A 17,695-nucleotide genomic window follows, 5' to 3' on the forward strand; every position below is an offset into this window, starting at 1 on the left:
TAAGCGTGTCTCTACGTAGACACACGCTTAGCACAGATCCGCGTCGAGAAATAAAACGGCGAAGTTATGCCGCTTTTTCCGCACTGCTCTCTCCCTCCGCGCGTTCACCGCGTACCTACCTCTACCGGGTGTCCTTGCGGAATGAAAGTACCCTGGAAAACGTGACCCCTCCTTCCATCTATGAGTAACGCCGGCAGCCACGAGATCCGAGACATGCACACACCTATCCGACAGGAACCTTCTTCTTCTATCTTGCTGCTGCGTCGCCAAAAATTGTTCCAAAAATTATACTATTACTTTAGAAAAAATTAATTACATTATAGTATTATAAATGCTGATTTATAGTGTTGTCGACTTATATATTATGTTAATTATAATTAGTTTTAGAAAATAAATAGTTTTAGTAATATTATAGTTATTACTCATGAATAAATGGTTAGAATTATAGTGTCGTAAGTGACATTTCAGAAAATTTTGTCTTCTGTCATGAAATGTAATCGATACATATATTAAAAAGACAATAGATAAGTAAATTGATTTTAATGTATAATTTAAATTTATTTGTAAAAATATTAGATATTAAACTTCTCGAGTTACATTTCATATTTAATTGAATATTTATATTAATTGAATATTGACTATTTTACTACATAAAAGATTATATTTTAATCAGTTCTTTTATTGTCTCCATGTATACGTATAATCATATTTCTATTTTACTCTTATTCGAACGAAGAATTATTCACATCAATTTTTCGAATCATTTATCAATATATTATACATATAAATCCAATAATTCTTTATTTGATTAAATAAATAGAATAGTCTTCATCCGAATAAAATATTCGTCTACATAATATCGATTCGAATAATTATCTCAAATAAATATTTGTTCGAAGCAATTTGAATAGCGCCTAACTCTAATTTAAACAGCCGAATCAGTGTAACCCCAATGTCGTTGCACAGTTTCCGGAATTCTTAATCGTGAAAACCGTGAGTTGACTTAATTAGTTGGTTCCTTCCGCGTTAAGGTACTAGGACTGTTTCGTTCCCGAGCCCTCCATTGCAGCGAAAGAACACGCGGAACCATTAAGCGGCGACCGATTTTTTCAAGAAACTCGAAACACGACAAAAAGTTGTCGGTTGTTGTTTCCGTGTGGACGTAGCGTTAAGTTGTTGAAGCGGGGAGAGGCCCGGGCGCTGATGGATCGGGGGCTGCTGCTCGAAACACACTCTTTCGCCCTCTGTTTTCGCGAACGGGAAAACTGTTGAAATGGTTCTCTGACCGGCTCTGCCACGCGGACACACGCGCGCTGCGCCCCGCCCCGAGAACAGCCTTTTTTCTCTCTCGCAACGGTTTAATGAAACTCGGTCCACGTTTCTTCGTATGAATTGCTAATGCGCGGAAGTTCCGCGGGAGAAATTTGTTTTGCGCCGTTATGAAAATTAATTGCTTGCATGAGAACGCGTGCTATACGCCGCCGCCACCGCCGAGAGAACTCCTCCAGTGCCTCGGACTATTTTGTTAATTACTTTGATGATGGACGGTTCGAGCGAGCCGGCCGAGAACTTTTTCTCGAAATTCTTGGTGCCCCGCTCGCTTTCTGCTGGCGGCTCGAAGTCAGCGGCTCAGGGTGGACAGCTTCGGTGGAAGCGAAACTTTAATCTCGCGGGGTCACTTTTTCTGCTAGAAGAACACGCTTCTTCTCTCGGCTTACTGGGATTTATTAAGTGGGACGTACATCTTTATGGGGAATTTATAGACAACGAAATCCGTGTGACCAATGTTTTTTTTTCCACGGGTTCAGCTTTATTTTGACGGAAGTTATTTTGCGGGTTGTGGAAACAACTCGTTGCGAAGTTGAATTTGCCTCGTTCTATAATTCATCGAAGTTTTACAGTCGGCGGTGAAAAGTGTTCCGACACATTTTAAAACGCGATAACTTTTTCAAAACTGGACTAAGTGGCTTTAAGTTTTTTAGGCGCTAAAGCGACTGGCGCGCTGTGGAACGACTGAAACACTTTTCTTTAATTGCGCTGTTAATGCGGTATATTTCCCAACTGCAGTGGCAAACATTTTTACATCTTTATGATACACATATTTTCTCTGATAATAACAGACACATATCCATCATGTTAAAAAAGTAAAGATCATTCTTAGATCAACTTTTCATATACTCTAAAACTTGTAGATAGCGTCAAATTGGCATCATGAAGAAATAATAGAAATGCTAAAAAAGGAGAAACTTTTTAAAGACGGAGTCGCGTTTGAACAATGCCAGCAATAAATCAGGCGACACAACGAGTCCACCGGCAGGTGTAAAAAGCGAGGCAGGGATCGTCGACAGGTTTTGCAGAAGTTGCCGGTTGTCAGGGCACGTTCCCGAAATCTCGGTTCCGCGAGCGGCGCGCGATCGCCCGCCGGAATTGCTAATGCAATTACGCGAAAGTGTGAGATAATGATATGCGCCGGGAATTATGCGTGTTCCCGATTCACTAATCGCTGGTTTGATAACGCGATCCGGCATTGATCGTGTTGCGGAGGAGCATAAATTCTCCCAGAAAAACAGGCCGCAGCGACTGGATCATGCCACACTCTAACGAGCACTCCCCGATCCGAGCGTTCGATCTGTAAACCGAACAAAGCCCGTTCGACACGGATCGGGGAACGTGGTGAAACAAAAAAAAAACTTGGAGAACCGCGGCGACGAAAACTGGCTCGCGAAACTGAAACGGAAAAGGCGCACCGGCGTGTCCGCGCGACGTTTCTTGGCACTCGTTTTCATTAAGCACGCAGAACGAGATGCTGGAAGTCCTTCACATTGCGCGATGAGAATCTTAATGCTATCGCATTAACATAAAAACATCGTAGAGCAACGTCGGCCAAGATTTTGTAAATTGTTATTCTAAATGCGACGGTTACTCGTGAATTATTGCGCCGGGCCTGGCACCGCTGCAGAGACACAGATAATTCGTACATTTTCATTGGCCGCCATCGCCCCCACCCCCCTCCCTTTTACGCGCGCACCTCCGCCGAATAGCACTTAAATTCACTTAGCGCTATATCAGCTTGATGCATTAACATGGTTGCCAACTGCCTTCGACTTTGTTAAGCCTCTTTATATTAATTTGAATACGCCGGCTGCGCTCGCGCGGATCGCCGTTTTAGCGGGGTAGACAACCGGGTATAACGTGGACACCCTTCGTATCGTCACTCCCAGATTTTGGGGACTTATCTCGGATTTGGATTCCCGCTCAGCCTCTTACGGTTTATTACGGTTCGCGCGTAATGTTTAGTTGATGCACCGTGTTAGAACCATTTTCGCTACGTTTGCGCGTTGTACGAATGTTGGTCATTGTTAATTTCGATTTATATCATAACTCAAATATGACATTTTGTTTCCCATCATAGTGCACTATGTTGGAATACTTTTAACAAAATTTGCTATTGTACAAATGTTAGTCATTATTAGATTCAATTTCTATTATAACTCAAATACGACTTTTTGTTTTCTGTTTCTCGAGACTCGTTTGGTGTTACTGCATTGATTATTACTCATTTATTGAATGTTTAATCATAGTGCACGATGTTAGAACACTTCCAACAAAATTTAGTATTGTACAAATATTACACGTTATTAGATTTTATTTATATCAGTATTTAAACACGACATTAAATTTTCTGTTTCTCGAGATTCGTTTAATGTTACTGTATTAATTATTGCTGACATATTGAATGATCATAATGCACGATGTTGAAGCAATTTTAACTTTAATTCATTTATAAATACAGTGTACAATTTACATAACCTGACATATTGTATGTCTGATCATAGTGCACGACGTTGAAACAATTTTAACTTGAATTCATTTATAAATACAGCGTACAATTTACATCATTTCCCAACTATCGTAATTTTCGTTTCCACGATTCGTATATCGTCACTATCAAAATTATTGCTAACTAGTTACCTGTTTGATCGCATATTCGAACAGTTCCAACAACGTTCCGCATTGTACGGATTTTATTCACTGTCAGATTCAGCGGGCAATTGAATGCGCCATTCAAGTATGAAACTTCGTCTCCTATTTCTACGGTGCGTTTGATGTTACTGCCAAGAGTATTGCTTGCTACTTAGGCATTCGGTACGCGTTGCTTTGAAATGCAGAATCCCGTGGCTTGATCGTTTAATTTCATGGCGCCACGTAATAGGCTTCAGCGCGGCGTTAAAAAGGAAATTAAACTAGTGCGACCACATTATTGATTAGAAAAAGTTGCAGCGACAAGTTTAACGAACTATTTAATCATCGAGCAGTATTAAAAAACAGCAGGAAATACAATCGTAGGAAGTTCACATTGTTGTCGGCTCGTTAATATAAATTACCCACGAAAACACTTTCTTGTAAATCAAGCTAAACAGTTTATTCGAGGATCGCATACATGTTCCATGGCGATGCTCGAAATTAATTAGCATATAACAGTCTCGGTATCTTTGCTAGGATAACGGTTGATCGCAAATTGCCCTGAAATTCAATGAAATAATTAAGATTACTCGATTTTACGGTGATTTGAATTGCTAAATGTGGGACTAATTGCGAAAGAAATGGTTAAACAAGCTCGATGGAATTCGAGGAAGTTTTTAATGGAAACGGTGATTCGTTCTTCGATCTCTGTCGCGCGTGGTTTCCATGTCGCGGATCGCTCGATAATCGTCCGGCGGCGTTATCGTTGAAGAGTAATTCGATCTTTAATTTTCAGGTGCGGTGCTTGGTGACTCGGACGGTTCAGAAAGAGAGGTTATCGGCTTCCGTTCTGAAAAACGTTCGTCTTCGCGAAAGTGGAGCGGCTACGCGAGATCCGGTTTCGGAAGGTCGGAAAAATATGAGCATCTCGTAAAGTCGGTTGAAGTGCAGCTTTCAGACCACGAAGGGGTACACCATGGAGACCGAAGAACTCACTAGGCTCGTAGATGAGATCTACAAGGTAAGCGCCTCGTCACATCCAATAAACTAGGTCAGATAAACTAGATGAAATAAGCCAAATAAATTAAATAAACTGAAATTTAGTTAAATTCAATAGAGTAAATAAATTAAGCTACATGGATGAAAGAAAATGAATTAATTAAGCTACATAAATTAAAGTAAAGAAATTGATATACATAGATCAAATAGAATAAATTAATTAGGCTATATAGATCAAATAAAATAAATTAATTAAGCTACGTAGATCAAGTGATACAAATAAATTAAGTTACATAAATAAAATAAAGTAAAGAAATTAACCTACATAAATTAAATAAAATAAAGACATTGATCTACATAAATTAAATGAGCTAAATAAATTAAGCTGGAAAAACAGAATATACTTGTTAAAGAAATAAACTAAGAAGTTGACAGAAAATGTCATAATTCAGGTTTAATATCGTTAGCGAAATCATCGTGCGGGTATCAAGATCGTCGATAATAATTTCTGCTCTTTAGAAATTTAATTAGAGAAGTAAAATTCTCCTCGAAGTGCTTAAATTCTTTTAAGACAAGTCTCCGTTTTAAAATGCGCCGCTTGTCGAAGGGGATCGAACTGAAAGCGTCACGCATAACTTGATTCAGGTTAACAGTTCACGCAAAACTTCCGTGTTGGTTCTTTCAACTTTTATCTCTCGGGGAACGTCGAACAGTATCCCGTCTTCGAGAACTCAGTAAAAAAGTTCCGCTGTCTTCGGGTGAAATGCTTCTGCCAGAGAACTTTAATGCTCGTAAAATCTAGAATCAATTACAGACTGAAATGAGGTGAACTGATTATTCATGCGATCGAAAATGATCGGTAGACAGCGGATTTTGATAGAAAATAAAAATTGTTTCTAGCTTGACTACTTTATTACTTTCATCTTTTAATCATTCTAATAAATTGATAATAAGAATTAAGAAATAATAATTACTTCCATTTTTACAGTAACAGAAATAAAGAGTAAGGTATATTGAATATGGGAGAAGCAGCGAATCAGGTGAACGATGCTCCAAACATGTAAATCTTGTCGCAATTTTCGTCAATGATTATCTTATAAAACGAGTCTGTCGAACTAAATCTCGGAGAAAATTCTGTTTGAATAATTTCAGCGAATGAAATATAATACAGTTTAACGTCACTATTGTTACGCATTTTCGCCCGCAGAATTCCATCGCGAGTGCACGAAGCTGCGAGAACGATGATCTGCACGCGTGGTTCGCGCGCAAAAAACTCTTTGTTCCTATACCCGTGGTTCCATTATATTTAAACGTCGACGGTGTAGACGTTCCTAGCAGCCTCTGTCCCTCGACCGCAACGGCGCGCCGCGATATCGCGGAATCCACGAAATTTGTTTTCTTACATTCTAATTCCGACCCGGCGCGCATTTTCTTCCGCTTCGCGTAGGAACGCGAATTACCCTGACCCTCGTTCCGGCCCGTCCACCGACATCCCCGCGATTATAACCCCTCGCCTCGAGCCAACGAATTTTCCGGCGGATCTCGTCATGCGGATGGGTACACCCGCGCCCGGTGTACACGCTAAGATACCTCGGTCACGTGTCACTCGATAAACGCGGAATAATGATAAACGGGTTTCCGCGGGGCGCCGCGTCCCCGTAGAACACGGGCTTTCCTCCCTCGATCGTCGGATTTCTCGACGAATTTCCCCGTTCGTCGCTGAATTTTTTCGCCGAGACGCGCAAAGAAAGTTGCCGGAGACGGAAAACACGTGTGTGTGTGTGTGTGTGTGCTCATTGTAATTTCTCGAGGCTCGCACGCTTCGAGCAGACTTAAAAATCCATTTTCCTGGCGGAGAGTCGAGTTGTGCAAATTTTGTCAGGGTTTAGAATATAAGGGAGTGTTAACACTTTATTTACCGGAAGCTTATTAATAGCTGTTTCGATCACCGGGTTGCGAACGAGATTTATTATATCTTGGGAAACGTTAAATATTGTACAGAGAATAATGTGAAGGAGATTATAATGGGGTACAAGAAGCACGAGAATTTTCTTTTAAGTAACAACCTCGGAAGAAGTTGTTGCACACAGTTGTCCTGTACAAAACTTTAGCCATTCCTTTTAACATTTTACAAAGAACGATAAAGAGTTCGATGAAGAAGGAAATCCATTCATTTAATTAGATAATTACTGAAGAACGTTGGTGTAGCGTAAATAGACATACAATTAAATGAAAAATAAGTTTAATCTAAAAATTCTGAAAAATAAGTCTAAGTTTCCTATCCTGTACACTTTTCTCCAAAATTTTATTTAATAATAAAATTATTGCATTTCCAAGTACAGTAGAACTCTACTTATATGAACTAAAGTTAAATCTTTTAAATTTTTCAAACAATATCCGACTGTGTCTTTAACACTAGAGCTATCAGAATAGTCAAATTGACTGGCTTTTTTATATCTTCTTCTACAATCCACGATATTATAAAGATAGGAGAAATTTTTAAGTATACTTCTTTATTGAAGTATCTATTATAATATAAATCATGCAAAGTTAAAATAATTCCAATAATATCATAAAATCATAAAACAATATGTGTTAGTCGCGTTTAGGATTCGGTAATTTTAATCATTTAATAAATGTATGTAAAGAATGGAAAGCGCCGGTGTGTCTAGAAATTAATTGAGTCTCAAGATTCCCATTATCTACTGTATCTACTGTATTTTATCTATAGTACTGTATCTGCTGTAATTTATCTACTGCACTTTATCTTCTGTACTTGTCTACTGCACTTTATCTACTATACAGTATCTACTGTACTTTATCTACTGCACAGTATCTACTGATCTAATTAACTAGCACCCCCATCTAATAACTAACGAAGCATCCACGACAACATAAATAAAACGCGCCCCGCGTTTCCTCGCATTCGCAGCATCCAAGCGTTCGCATAATCGAAGTAACGCTCGACAGTCGACAAAAGTAGTACAGCAGAAGTTCAGCAAGGTCGGGCATCGCTCAAAATTGAATTCCAATAAATGGAGTCTCGGATAAGTGGCGTTCCGCCGAGCCCTTTCTCGAGACAAGAACGAATAGAATAAGGACCGAGCAGCTTTTGAGGTCAGAAACACGGGATCCACGTAGCAAGTGGTTCGAGGATTACCCGCGGCAGCAGATCAAACGAAATCGCGAATTGTATCTCGGGCGGCTCCTCGGCGAGCTCGAATTAAAGAAGGGCTCCTCCGGGCGTCTCCCTAATCGCGGGAACCAATTTCACGGGAAATTTATTTCCCAGTAGTGGCAGTCAATCTCGTCGGGGCCGTGACACGAGTAATCCGCGGCAGGAACCAGCAGCGGAGGAGAGAAGCGTCTAAGGCGGCGGCGGTGGCGGTGGTGGCGCAGCGTCTTTCCCGCGCGTTGCATTATAACTTGGAAAAGCTCGGGAGGATCCATCCGGTCGGTGTGTACAAAACTGTTTCGCCGCTCGAGGCTGCGCCGCGTCCCGCAGTTAATCCATCTATTTACCCCCGCGCACTTATCCCAGCTGTCTGTCTCACGGAAAACGCGCGTTCGCGCGAGAACCAACCCACCCCGCAGCAGACACGCTTACCGCAGAATTTCTTGATAATTAGGTGTCGCCCCGGAAAATTATCCGTCGCGGGTACAAGCGGCTGCCGCGCAGGCGGGGGCGTCGGACGACGCGAGGAGGGAGTCGTAAGTGGTGGATGGCGCTCACGGGAGCGAGAATGATTAGGCGGAAGGTAATCTTATTAGTCGTTCGGCAGTCAAGCTTTCCTTTAAACTCCGTCACCCTCCGGGGGCCCCTCTCCGTTACCCTCTCGGTTCCCTCCAGGCTTCCTTGTGCCTCTTCTCAGCCACACCTCCCCCCCCCCCCCCCCCCCCCCCCCGTGGCGATCCCCTCTCGACACCCTCAACCCCTGCCGACGTCTTTCGCGCCACGAAACTCCGGGTCTACCCCATTATCCCTCCAGACGCAGCCCGTTACGCGAACTAACGACAGATACTCCGAGGAAAATGCGAAAGCGAACGAGGAGGCGACGTCTAATAATAATGATAGCTGTCAGCTTATATCGGCTTACACGCTTCCGGCTCCTTTTCCACGATCTACTTTCTCCGCTTTGATGTGTATTAAGCGCCACCGATGCTCTTGTTGCCGGCGGAAATGTCCTTTTTTAAGAAAACATGCTGGCGCGTAAACGATCGCGGAGATCCTCTCATTTTTTAAAAATTTCGGATACTTGAAAGTCGATGGTCTTTTATTACGGGATATCTAGCATAAATAGAACGTTGTCATTGTCTCAATAATGAGGAACCTTTCTATAATAAAATTATTCTCGTTTTGTAATTACATTATGCATACAGTTCGTATACCATTATGTGTCTCTCTTGTGCCAGTTCTCCCCTAAAACACAGTCAATGTATAGGACAAAACATAAATTTTAAAGGTATTCAAAATAAAACTGATCTGTCGAATGTTTAGAACTAGAATTAAATACCGCGTTTCGTTTTTTTTGTTATCTTGTCTTGGATAAAAATCTTCCAGTGTCCGGAAAATCATTTTAAGTATCGTATATCAATCTTATTAAAACATTTCATAACTGTCTAAACGTTTGAAGGGTTTACGAAGCGTTCGCACGACGCTCGCTACAATATCTTGTATCTCATAAAATTTTAGCACCGTATAAATGCCATAAACGTATCGCTAAATAAAATGCCTGGTTTTAAAGGCGGCACAAGGAATTCCGTAGTCTCGTATCACGTTTCAGCGTTTTAATTTTGACGTGCAGTTATTTTCAACGTTGAAACGTAATACGAAGCTGCATAATTCTTCAGTTGACTTTACAATAGGAGTTGAAAATAGCTTCGTACCACAAAGAGTTAATAACAACGACGTTAAAACACGCTGTATCTCGCCCACTCGTAACACGATTCTCATTATCTCGCACGTGTTTGCATACACAATACTGGTTTTCCTTTCCCTTTTTCTTCCCCTCCGGCGATTATCGTCGCGATAAAGACAATTTCTCATGGGTATATCTAATTGAAAAATGGTACAAAATGTAACGAGGAAATTTCTCTCTCTGATTTTCTATCCCGCGTGTATGCTAGAAAGTATAATATTAAGTATGGAAAACTCGTCATTATCGCAAACATGGCGCGCTGTTAGCGAACATGTTACTTGGTCGTTTCTCTGGCATTAATGTATTATACTAATTAAATGGCTCCGATGTTTTCCCGTGTTAATTCGAGCAACAAAGCACATTCCGAGAGGCCCGCGAAAGCTAAAAATCAGTACTCGGATAGCCACGGCCACGGCAGAGAGATAAATGGAAAAGTGGGAGCGAAGTGTAATTACTTTTTTTTTTCTTACGGTTCTCGTGTAGCTGTAACAAGTTCTTAACGATCCGCGGTGTCGATGAACGGGTGAAAGAGGGCTGAAGACTCGGGAATGCCTCGCGAGCCAGCCGCAGCACTTCGCGTTGTCGTTTTTCGCTAAACGCTTCTGTGGAAATAAAATATGCAACAAGAGCATCGCGCGGGACTAGCATATTGCGTGGCACCCTCAGGCGTCGAATCGTGCGCTCTTTGATGTGTCTGTAACATTTCAGCTTCCTGGGTAACTCCATTCGACGCGGCCATATTATTATTCTCTCGCGCAAACGGGGCACTGCGCGTTGTGCTTCATTTTAATCATCCACGATTGCTTCGTAATAATTAGCGGAACGTGGATTTTTATGAAGTTCTGGCGTTCATATATTTTTATAGCGTAGGAGAACACGGTGATAGTAATAAAAGCCAGAGTCATTTTCTTTCTTTATTTTTTAGTATAAAACATATTTTATTTGGTAATGTAAATTTTTCCTTTATTCTGGTTCTTGTAAACATCGTTCTAAAAATTGACGATTTTTAGACATTTATGGTATTTATACATTTTCACAGTGGAAGAGAACATTAACAAGACTGACGTTTTTGCGTTATTTTTAGATTAAAAAATTTCAGTACCATTTTCTGCGGATTATTGCGAACCGGTGGCATGTATACATTTTTAGAGTGCAAGGAAACATTAATATTAACAACAACCAATAACGTTCTATCTGTATTTTTACCATATAGAATTTTCCATTTGTCAGAAATTCGTTCGAGTTTTTAAAACGTATTAACTCATTGTAATTTACGTAAAATAACATACAAAAATGGAGAGGTTTATGAAGCTTTTTGCATTTGTACCATTTAATATTTTCGTTCTCTCAGCAGCAAATCAAACAGCCGAGTCAAATTGTTCCCGAATTGTTTAAACCGGTCCACGGGAAACAACGTTCGCACGAAGATCAGCAGTTCAGCAACAATAGTCGGCGAGCGTGGAAAAAAATGTTAGGAACGCGCCTCTTCCCGTGTTCTTCGCGATTTTCCGCTCGTACATTCTCGGAGACCCGGGCACAATCAAATTCTTCAATCACTAATAGAATTTAACGATCCGCCGCATCGTCGCGACTCTCTCGGCTGCCGCGAGGAACAGACAACGCGCGTCTCGGCCTGAAAAAAACCGCGCACAAATAATGTCGGCGGGGGAGGGGAGGTGGATCTTTTAAGCTTTCGCTTCGGCCGAAACGAGATTTGTATGGAGCCTTCAACACAATAAGGATTTCCAGTTCGCCCGACGAATGGAAGAGAGCCGGGGCAAAGAAAGCCTCTGTGTCTTTGAATAAACTACCCGGGGACGTTTAACGTAAGAAACAACGTTGCTTACAGTAATTATCATCTTTCTTAGCGATGCTGCCGGGTCTGAAGTACACGAGAATGTACTTTCATCGAGAATAGGGTCGGATTTTAACTAGTAAAGTTGAACGCGAAGCACTATCATTGCCAAGAGAGCCGACCTTTGAAATACCGCGACGACTGCGCTCGTTCCCATCGCGAAGTTGTTTCGCCGTTGCGCACAAAACTGCTAGGATATTTGTCCGATCTTTTTTACTTAATTAAATTGAACAAACAATGACTAATATTGTCGTAGAATTTGATTTCACTTTGCTATGGAAAAATTTAACTGAAGCGAGTCGTGCAAGGAGTAATTTAGTATTTGGAAATGCAGTTGGGAAAATCATTGATTTATATTATTCTGTATTTTATATTCTATATTCTATATTCTCTACATTCTATATTCTATATTCTCTATATTCTATATTCTCTATATTCTATATTCTCTATATTCTATATTCTCTATATTCTCTATATTCTCTATATTCTCTATATTCTCTATATTCTCTATATTCTATATTCTCTATATTCTATATTATCTATATTCTATATTCTCTATATTCTATATTCTCTATATTCTATATTCTCTATATTCTATATTCTCTATATTCTATATTCTCTATATTCTATATTCTCTATATTCTATATTCTATATTCTATATTCTATATTCTATATTCCATATTCCATATACTAAATGTAACCAAATAATTAAATCGTAGAAGATACAACCTAGAAAGAGATCCGACCACATTTGCAATAAAATTGGAAATTTTCGAAGAGAAACAATCGTACGCCAATCAATTCGGTGAGAACGATTATCGCGGCCGCGGCGAACGCTTGATCGTTTTCTTTTCCCGGGAGACAAATTGGACGCCGTTAATAAAAAACGTGACGAATTAGGGTGTCGAGGGATATATGGTCGGCGGTCCAATTAAACATGATCGAGTGAATTAATATCGCCACGAACGGATTCGTTAAGGTTTCGATTCGTTAAAGCTGCGCGTGTATGTTCCGATGAATTTTACGCAGCTGTGCGAAAGTGTACATTTTAATATAAAAATGCACTTTTACAATATTCTACCCTTAGGAAAGAGATTCGTTCTTGACTATTGCGTAATTGGATCTCTACTGAGTGTTCGTATTTGGTATTTTATAATTTTGAACATATTACATTTCTTTTAAAAAAAGACAAATATTTATTTTCATTAATTCATAGTTATTACCGCAATGAAATATTATTTGTATTAATCACCTGAATTGTATTATAGTATTAAATATCTGGAGAATTTGCACTCACCCTAACCTTTTCTCTCATACGAGCACCCAGTTACATAACTATTAAAAAACTTTGAATTTACCTCTTTTGTCCACTTCCCCTCAACATCGAAAATCGATATCTTGGTAATCGATCTACCAACCGAATCTCTCGGTGATCGATTTCCTTGGTGTGTGTCCCGATCGGTATCGATCCGAAAAATCGCCAACCCCTCGGTGTAACCGCAGATTCTCGTTCCCCGGGCACACTCCATCTCGTTCACTTTCCCCGTGACGAAATCGGAGGCGGGCCGGTGTCCATAAATTCCGCTAAAGTTATTAACGTAATTACCGGTGAAAAGCTCAAGGGTTGGGCCAGCTTGAACTCGACCCTCTCGCCTCCGCGGCATTCCCGCCGCGGCACGGCCGGCCCCCGGTAATCGATCTAACGTTCACCGCGCGGCAGGAAATAAAGGATACAAATCGGTTTTCCGGGGCTTCCGGGCGTATTTGGACGTGTTGAAATTAAACTGCCGGCGCGGGCGGAGAGATCGCGGGCGCCGGTGGTCGCGACGCTGTTGCCGTACGTAATCCCGGATAATCCTTTAATTTTTGTGGATTCGATTTTACAGGGCCGATCTGTGCGGCTTGTATGCCGCGCGCTCCCGCGTCCCGCGTCCCGCGCGCGCACACGTGCACAGAGAACAGTCCGAACGCCCGCGCGCCCCGTAAAGACTACCTATTTGTATCTGCCGACGCATATATTAATCATACGGAAAACCTGTTCGCGGAGTGGGCGCACGCGGCTCGCCGCCCCGCGCACGTATCGACGCATCGATCGGCTGTATGGATCGGTATAGATCGGTATGGATCGGTTCGGATCGGTGTGTGGATGCACGTGGAGCCACCGGGTGTATTGATCGTCGAAACGCGCGCTCTCTCTCTCTCTCTCTGTCCCTGTACGCACACAGCCTCCGCTCGGCACCGATCCGCGCGGCACGTTCCGCGTGTGTTTGAGCGGCCCCGGAATTTACAGGTGTACTTATCGTCGTGCTGGTTCCATTGGGTTCGCGGGCACCCGTTCAATGCGGCTTGGCAAGAATGCCGTTATGCGGTAATAATAAATGAGTTCTGTTAATTAGTGACGAAACACCGGCATCCACCGCGGAACTTAATAGGATCCGCGTTAACCCGCGCCGAACGTTCGCCGCCGCCGTTTTTTTTTCGGCGGTGCCGGCCAATGTATTGCGGTTTACGCTTTAGAGAGAGAGCGGCCCTATCTTATGACGGCAACACGCTATCCGTGTACCTGGCGAATATTGTTTTCTATCCGGCTAATTATACTCGATCATCGGCGCTTTGTTGGCTGGTCGGGATTGCAGGTGGCTCGCGGATGCTTGCGAAAATTCGCGGCCGCCGGTAGTGGTATGCGAATAATAGATCTTAATGCGATGATGCCTTTAAAGGTTTCTCTTTGTTCGATAACAAAGTTTGTACGCGTGAGTCACGGAGATTAATTTGTTACGTTCATTGATAAGTGACTAAAATTCGTGGAATTGTATGAAGTTGATAGATCTTATTATTCGTTGCACGAATGAGTAGTTCAAATAAAGTTTGTTGATTACTAAGAAAATTATATGGTGTATGAAGTCATTAAGTGTAATTAATAATTGCTTTGTAGTTGTGTTACAGAAGCTATGCATTTCATAGTTGAGGATTAAATAATTAATTTATTGCTATTAAGAAGGTCAGCTTGAATTTTCTCTATTATAATGAGAACTGATAAGACCATACGGAAGATGAGAAAATTAAATACTAAATGAAAATCGAGTAGACTATATAGAAATAAATAAGATAAATATAATTTATTGCCCACAAGTTTTACTTGCAGCTTGTTCTAAAAAATTGTTGTCTTTAAATTGTCCTTAAATACTTTGAATCAACATGTAGTTCGTATAGAATTTTTGTAGAATTTTCAATAAAATTTTGTCTATTTGTTTTTATAAAATATTCTGTATAGAATTCTATATAGTTTTTTGTGTAAAATTTCATATAGTATTTTGTGTAAAATTTCATATAGATTTTATGTAGAATTTCGTATAGAATTTTATATAGAATTTTGTATAGAATTTCGTATAGAATTTTATATAAAATTTTGTACACAATTTTGTATAGAATTTTGAATGAAATTCTGTATAGAATTTTTTATAGACTTCTCTATCGAATTCTGTATAGAATTCTACACAGAATGTTATACAAAATTCAGTGTAAAATTCTCTATACAACCCTGTCACAATTAAAATTGTCCAGAAGAATTCTAAACTATAACAATTCCATATGAAATCGTATCAAAGTTGTTAAGAACGATCAAACAGCTAACGAGCCGATAAGCATAATTGTTTAACAAGAAGCTCGGTCATCGTTTCTTCAGGATTCGTCGTAGCAGACGTGTCGATTTCCCTCGGATAGGATTATTACATTTTCGAGATAACTTGGTCGGCGGGTGTGTTCCGGTCGCAGCAGGGACTGGACAAACTCACGGGCACACCACCACACGCTTGGGCCGATGGGGTTTGTGACGCCTCGCGGGCACCTGTTTCGAGGGGTGTCTCGATGGTGGTCTCGATGCAGATCGGAAGCCAATTAATATCCACTGGCATCCTCCCGTTTCCCTATGGCGAGCCGCCGGAATATACACCGTTGAAACATAACTGTGCGGCTCGTGATATACTCGCGCCATGGGGCTCGCTTGTCGGCGATGGGACCCCATAAACCCCGTCATGCGATAACGGCGTTAACCTGTAGTTACCTCGTTATTTTCTAACGGCCCACCGTCTCGAGGAAATCGAGATGGTAACAAGACGAGCGTTACTTTCAACTCTCCCTCTTTCTCTTTTTCCTTCCCTCGTCTTTTCTCTTTCTCTCTTTTTCTCCCTCGCCCCTCTCTTCGCCCGCAACCCCCCTCGCGAAACCCCCGGGTTTTTGCTCTCTCTTTCTTTCTCGAATCTTTGGTGTGATTTACTCGAGCCTGATTTATCGCGGCGATTTCCAGGGAAATTTATTAGCGGACGCGCCGGGCTACGGCTTCGCTTATTTCGTCTTATCGTCCGTGATTCGGATGCATACAGCGTCCCGCGAATGTTTTATGGAATTTCTTTGATGAAATTCCCGATTTAAAATGTAAACCGGCCCTGTACCAAGCCGTTATCAATACTGATCGAGGAAAAAAAGCGTTGAATTATACATAGAGAGTTATGCAGGAGCTCTTCGATCGCCGATGGTTTCGTGGTTAATCCTTGCAGTCATTTGTCCGCGGGAGTAACACTTTAGTACAAGAGAATATGTACAGGTAGAAATGAAAAGGTATATAGACATTTATTTGAGCGATGAATGGATTAGTTAAACGATAACTACAACCGCTTGAACTTACGGAAAGATCTATCATAGTATTATTCGAAAGTGGATTACGTTAAAAGAGATAACACGCGATTTATAACGCGTGAAAGAGTTCTTACTAAATACATAAACCTTGAAAATAATACAACGCGACAACAGTCTTCATTATCGAATCGTTCATTGTCGACCACTCGAGAACGATTAATAAACCATTTACCGAACGCGGCGCAGACACAGGGTCATCGAAAAACGCGGATCATTAATCAGCCGTTCCATTGCGTCCGTTCGTTTCAAGTTGCACAAAATAATACAACAATGCCTGCGAGCCAGACACCCGGCGATCCGCGGCGCAGGATAAATGTATTAATCGGCGCGCGCGCGCGCATTAATACCGAGCAATCTGAGCCGGCCATTGTCGCGAAAAATTCCGAGTGACAGAAGCACGTCACCCTTCATCGGAACCCGGGCGCTATTCACCGTTGCATTATTCCCACTCCCGTGCGTCTCGCCCTCTCAATTAAAAAGCCCCGCCGCGATTAACCACGGGGGCGCATCCTGCGCGAAGGTTCCCCGAACCGGGCTGCTACAACACACCATTAATAATCTTTAAAAAGGTGTGCGGGGCCCCCGGCGCCGACACCGAGGCTGGTAAGCCGCGACTAACGCGGTTTAGTTGGCCAAGTAAGTGCAGCACGTGTCCTAACGAGGGGTCTGCTCATTGTGCATATTCATTAGGACGTTCATTACGACCACTTGTCGTCCACGACGACGCGCCCCTCCGCGCGCACCGTTAACGGTCGAACAGATTCATTTTTAATATTCTTCCGCGGCGACGGCGTGAAAGGATGTCGTCTTGCGGGAATCCGGCACCCCCTCTCCTTCCTCCCCGTTTCACCACCGTCATAGATTCATTCCCGGTGATCAATTAATTTCTTTCAAACCCGTTTGCATGAACCGATCCACCCTCGTAGGAAAGAACTCGTCGCACACCCGGAGCCGGAAGAAATTTTATTCGGACGACGGGTGAAAGACAAAGGCTAGGGAATGAAACTTAATCGACGCTATCGAATAATCATTTATCTGAATACTGTCTTATTCGTATAGGAATTCATATGGAAAATAATTGATTTGAATTCATACGAATTTATTATTTTCAAAATTTATTCTCTATATATTTGTACCGATTTTCTATATATTCATATTTTAACTAGCTTCACGATTTTAATAGGAGAAGTTGAACGCCTAATTAAGAAAAGGCTGATTAAACTTTGGTAATGATTAAGAATTAAAATTTCATAATCCGCTCTT

The 17,695-nt window shown here is 41.5% G+C and overlaps 1 protein-coding gene across 1 annotated transcript in view; it reads left to right on the forward strand.

The window, feature by feature from the left end:
* The window catches only part of Irsp53 (Insulin receptor substrate 53 kDa), a 295,332-nt gene that overhangs the window by 26,982 nt on the left and 250,655 nt on the right, over positions 1 to 17,695 (forward strand). The window contains exon 2 of the mRNA XM_078178240.1: positions 4,760 to 4,984. Coding sequence (XP_078034366.1) covers positions 4,940 to 4,984 — 45 coding nt within the window. The 5' untranslated portion in view covers positions 4,760 to 4,939. The remainder of the gene's footprint in view (positions 1 to 4,759; positions 4,985 to 17,695) is intronic.

Source organism: Augochlora pura, chromosome 4, assembly GCF_028453695.1.
Source record: "Augochlora pura isolate Apur16 chromosome 4, APUR_v2.2.1, whole genome shotgun sequence".
Lineage (NCBI taxonomy): Eukaryota > Metazoa > Arthropoda > Insecta > Hymenoptera > Halictidae > Augochlora > Augochlora pura.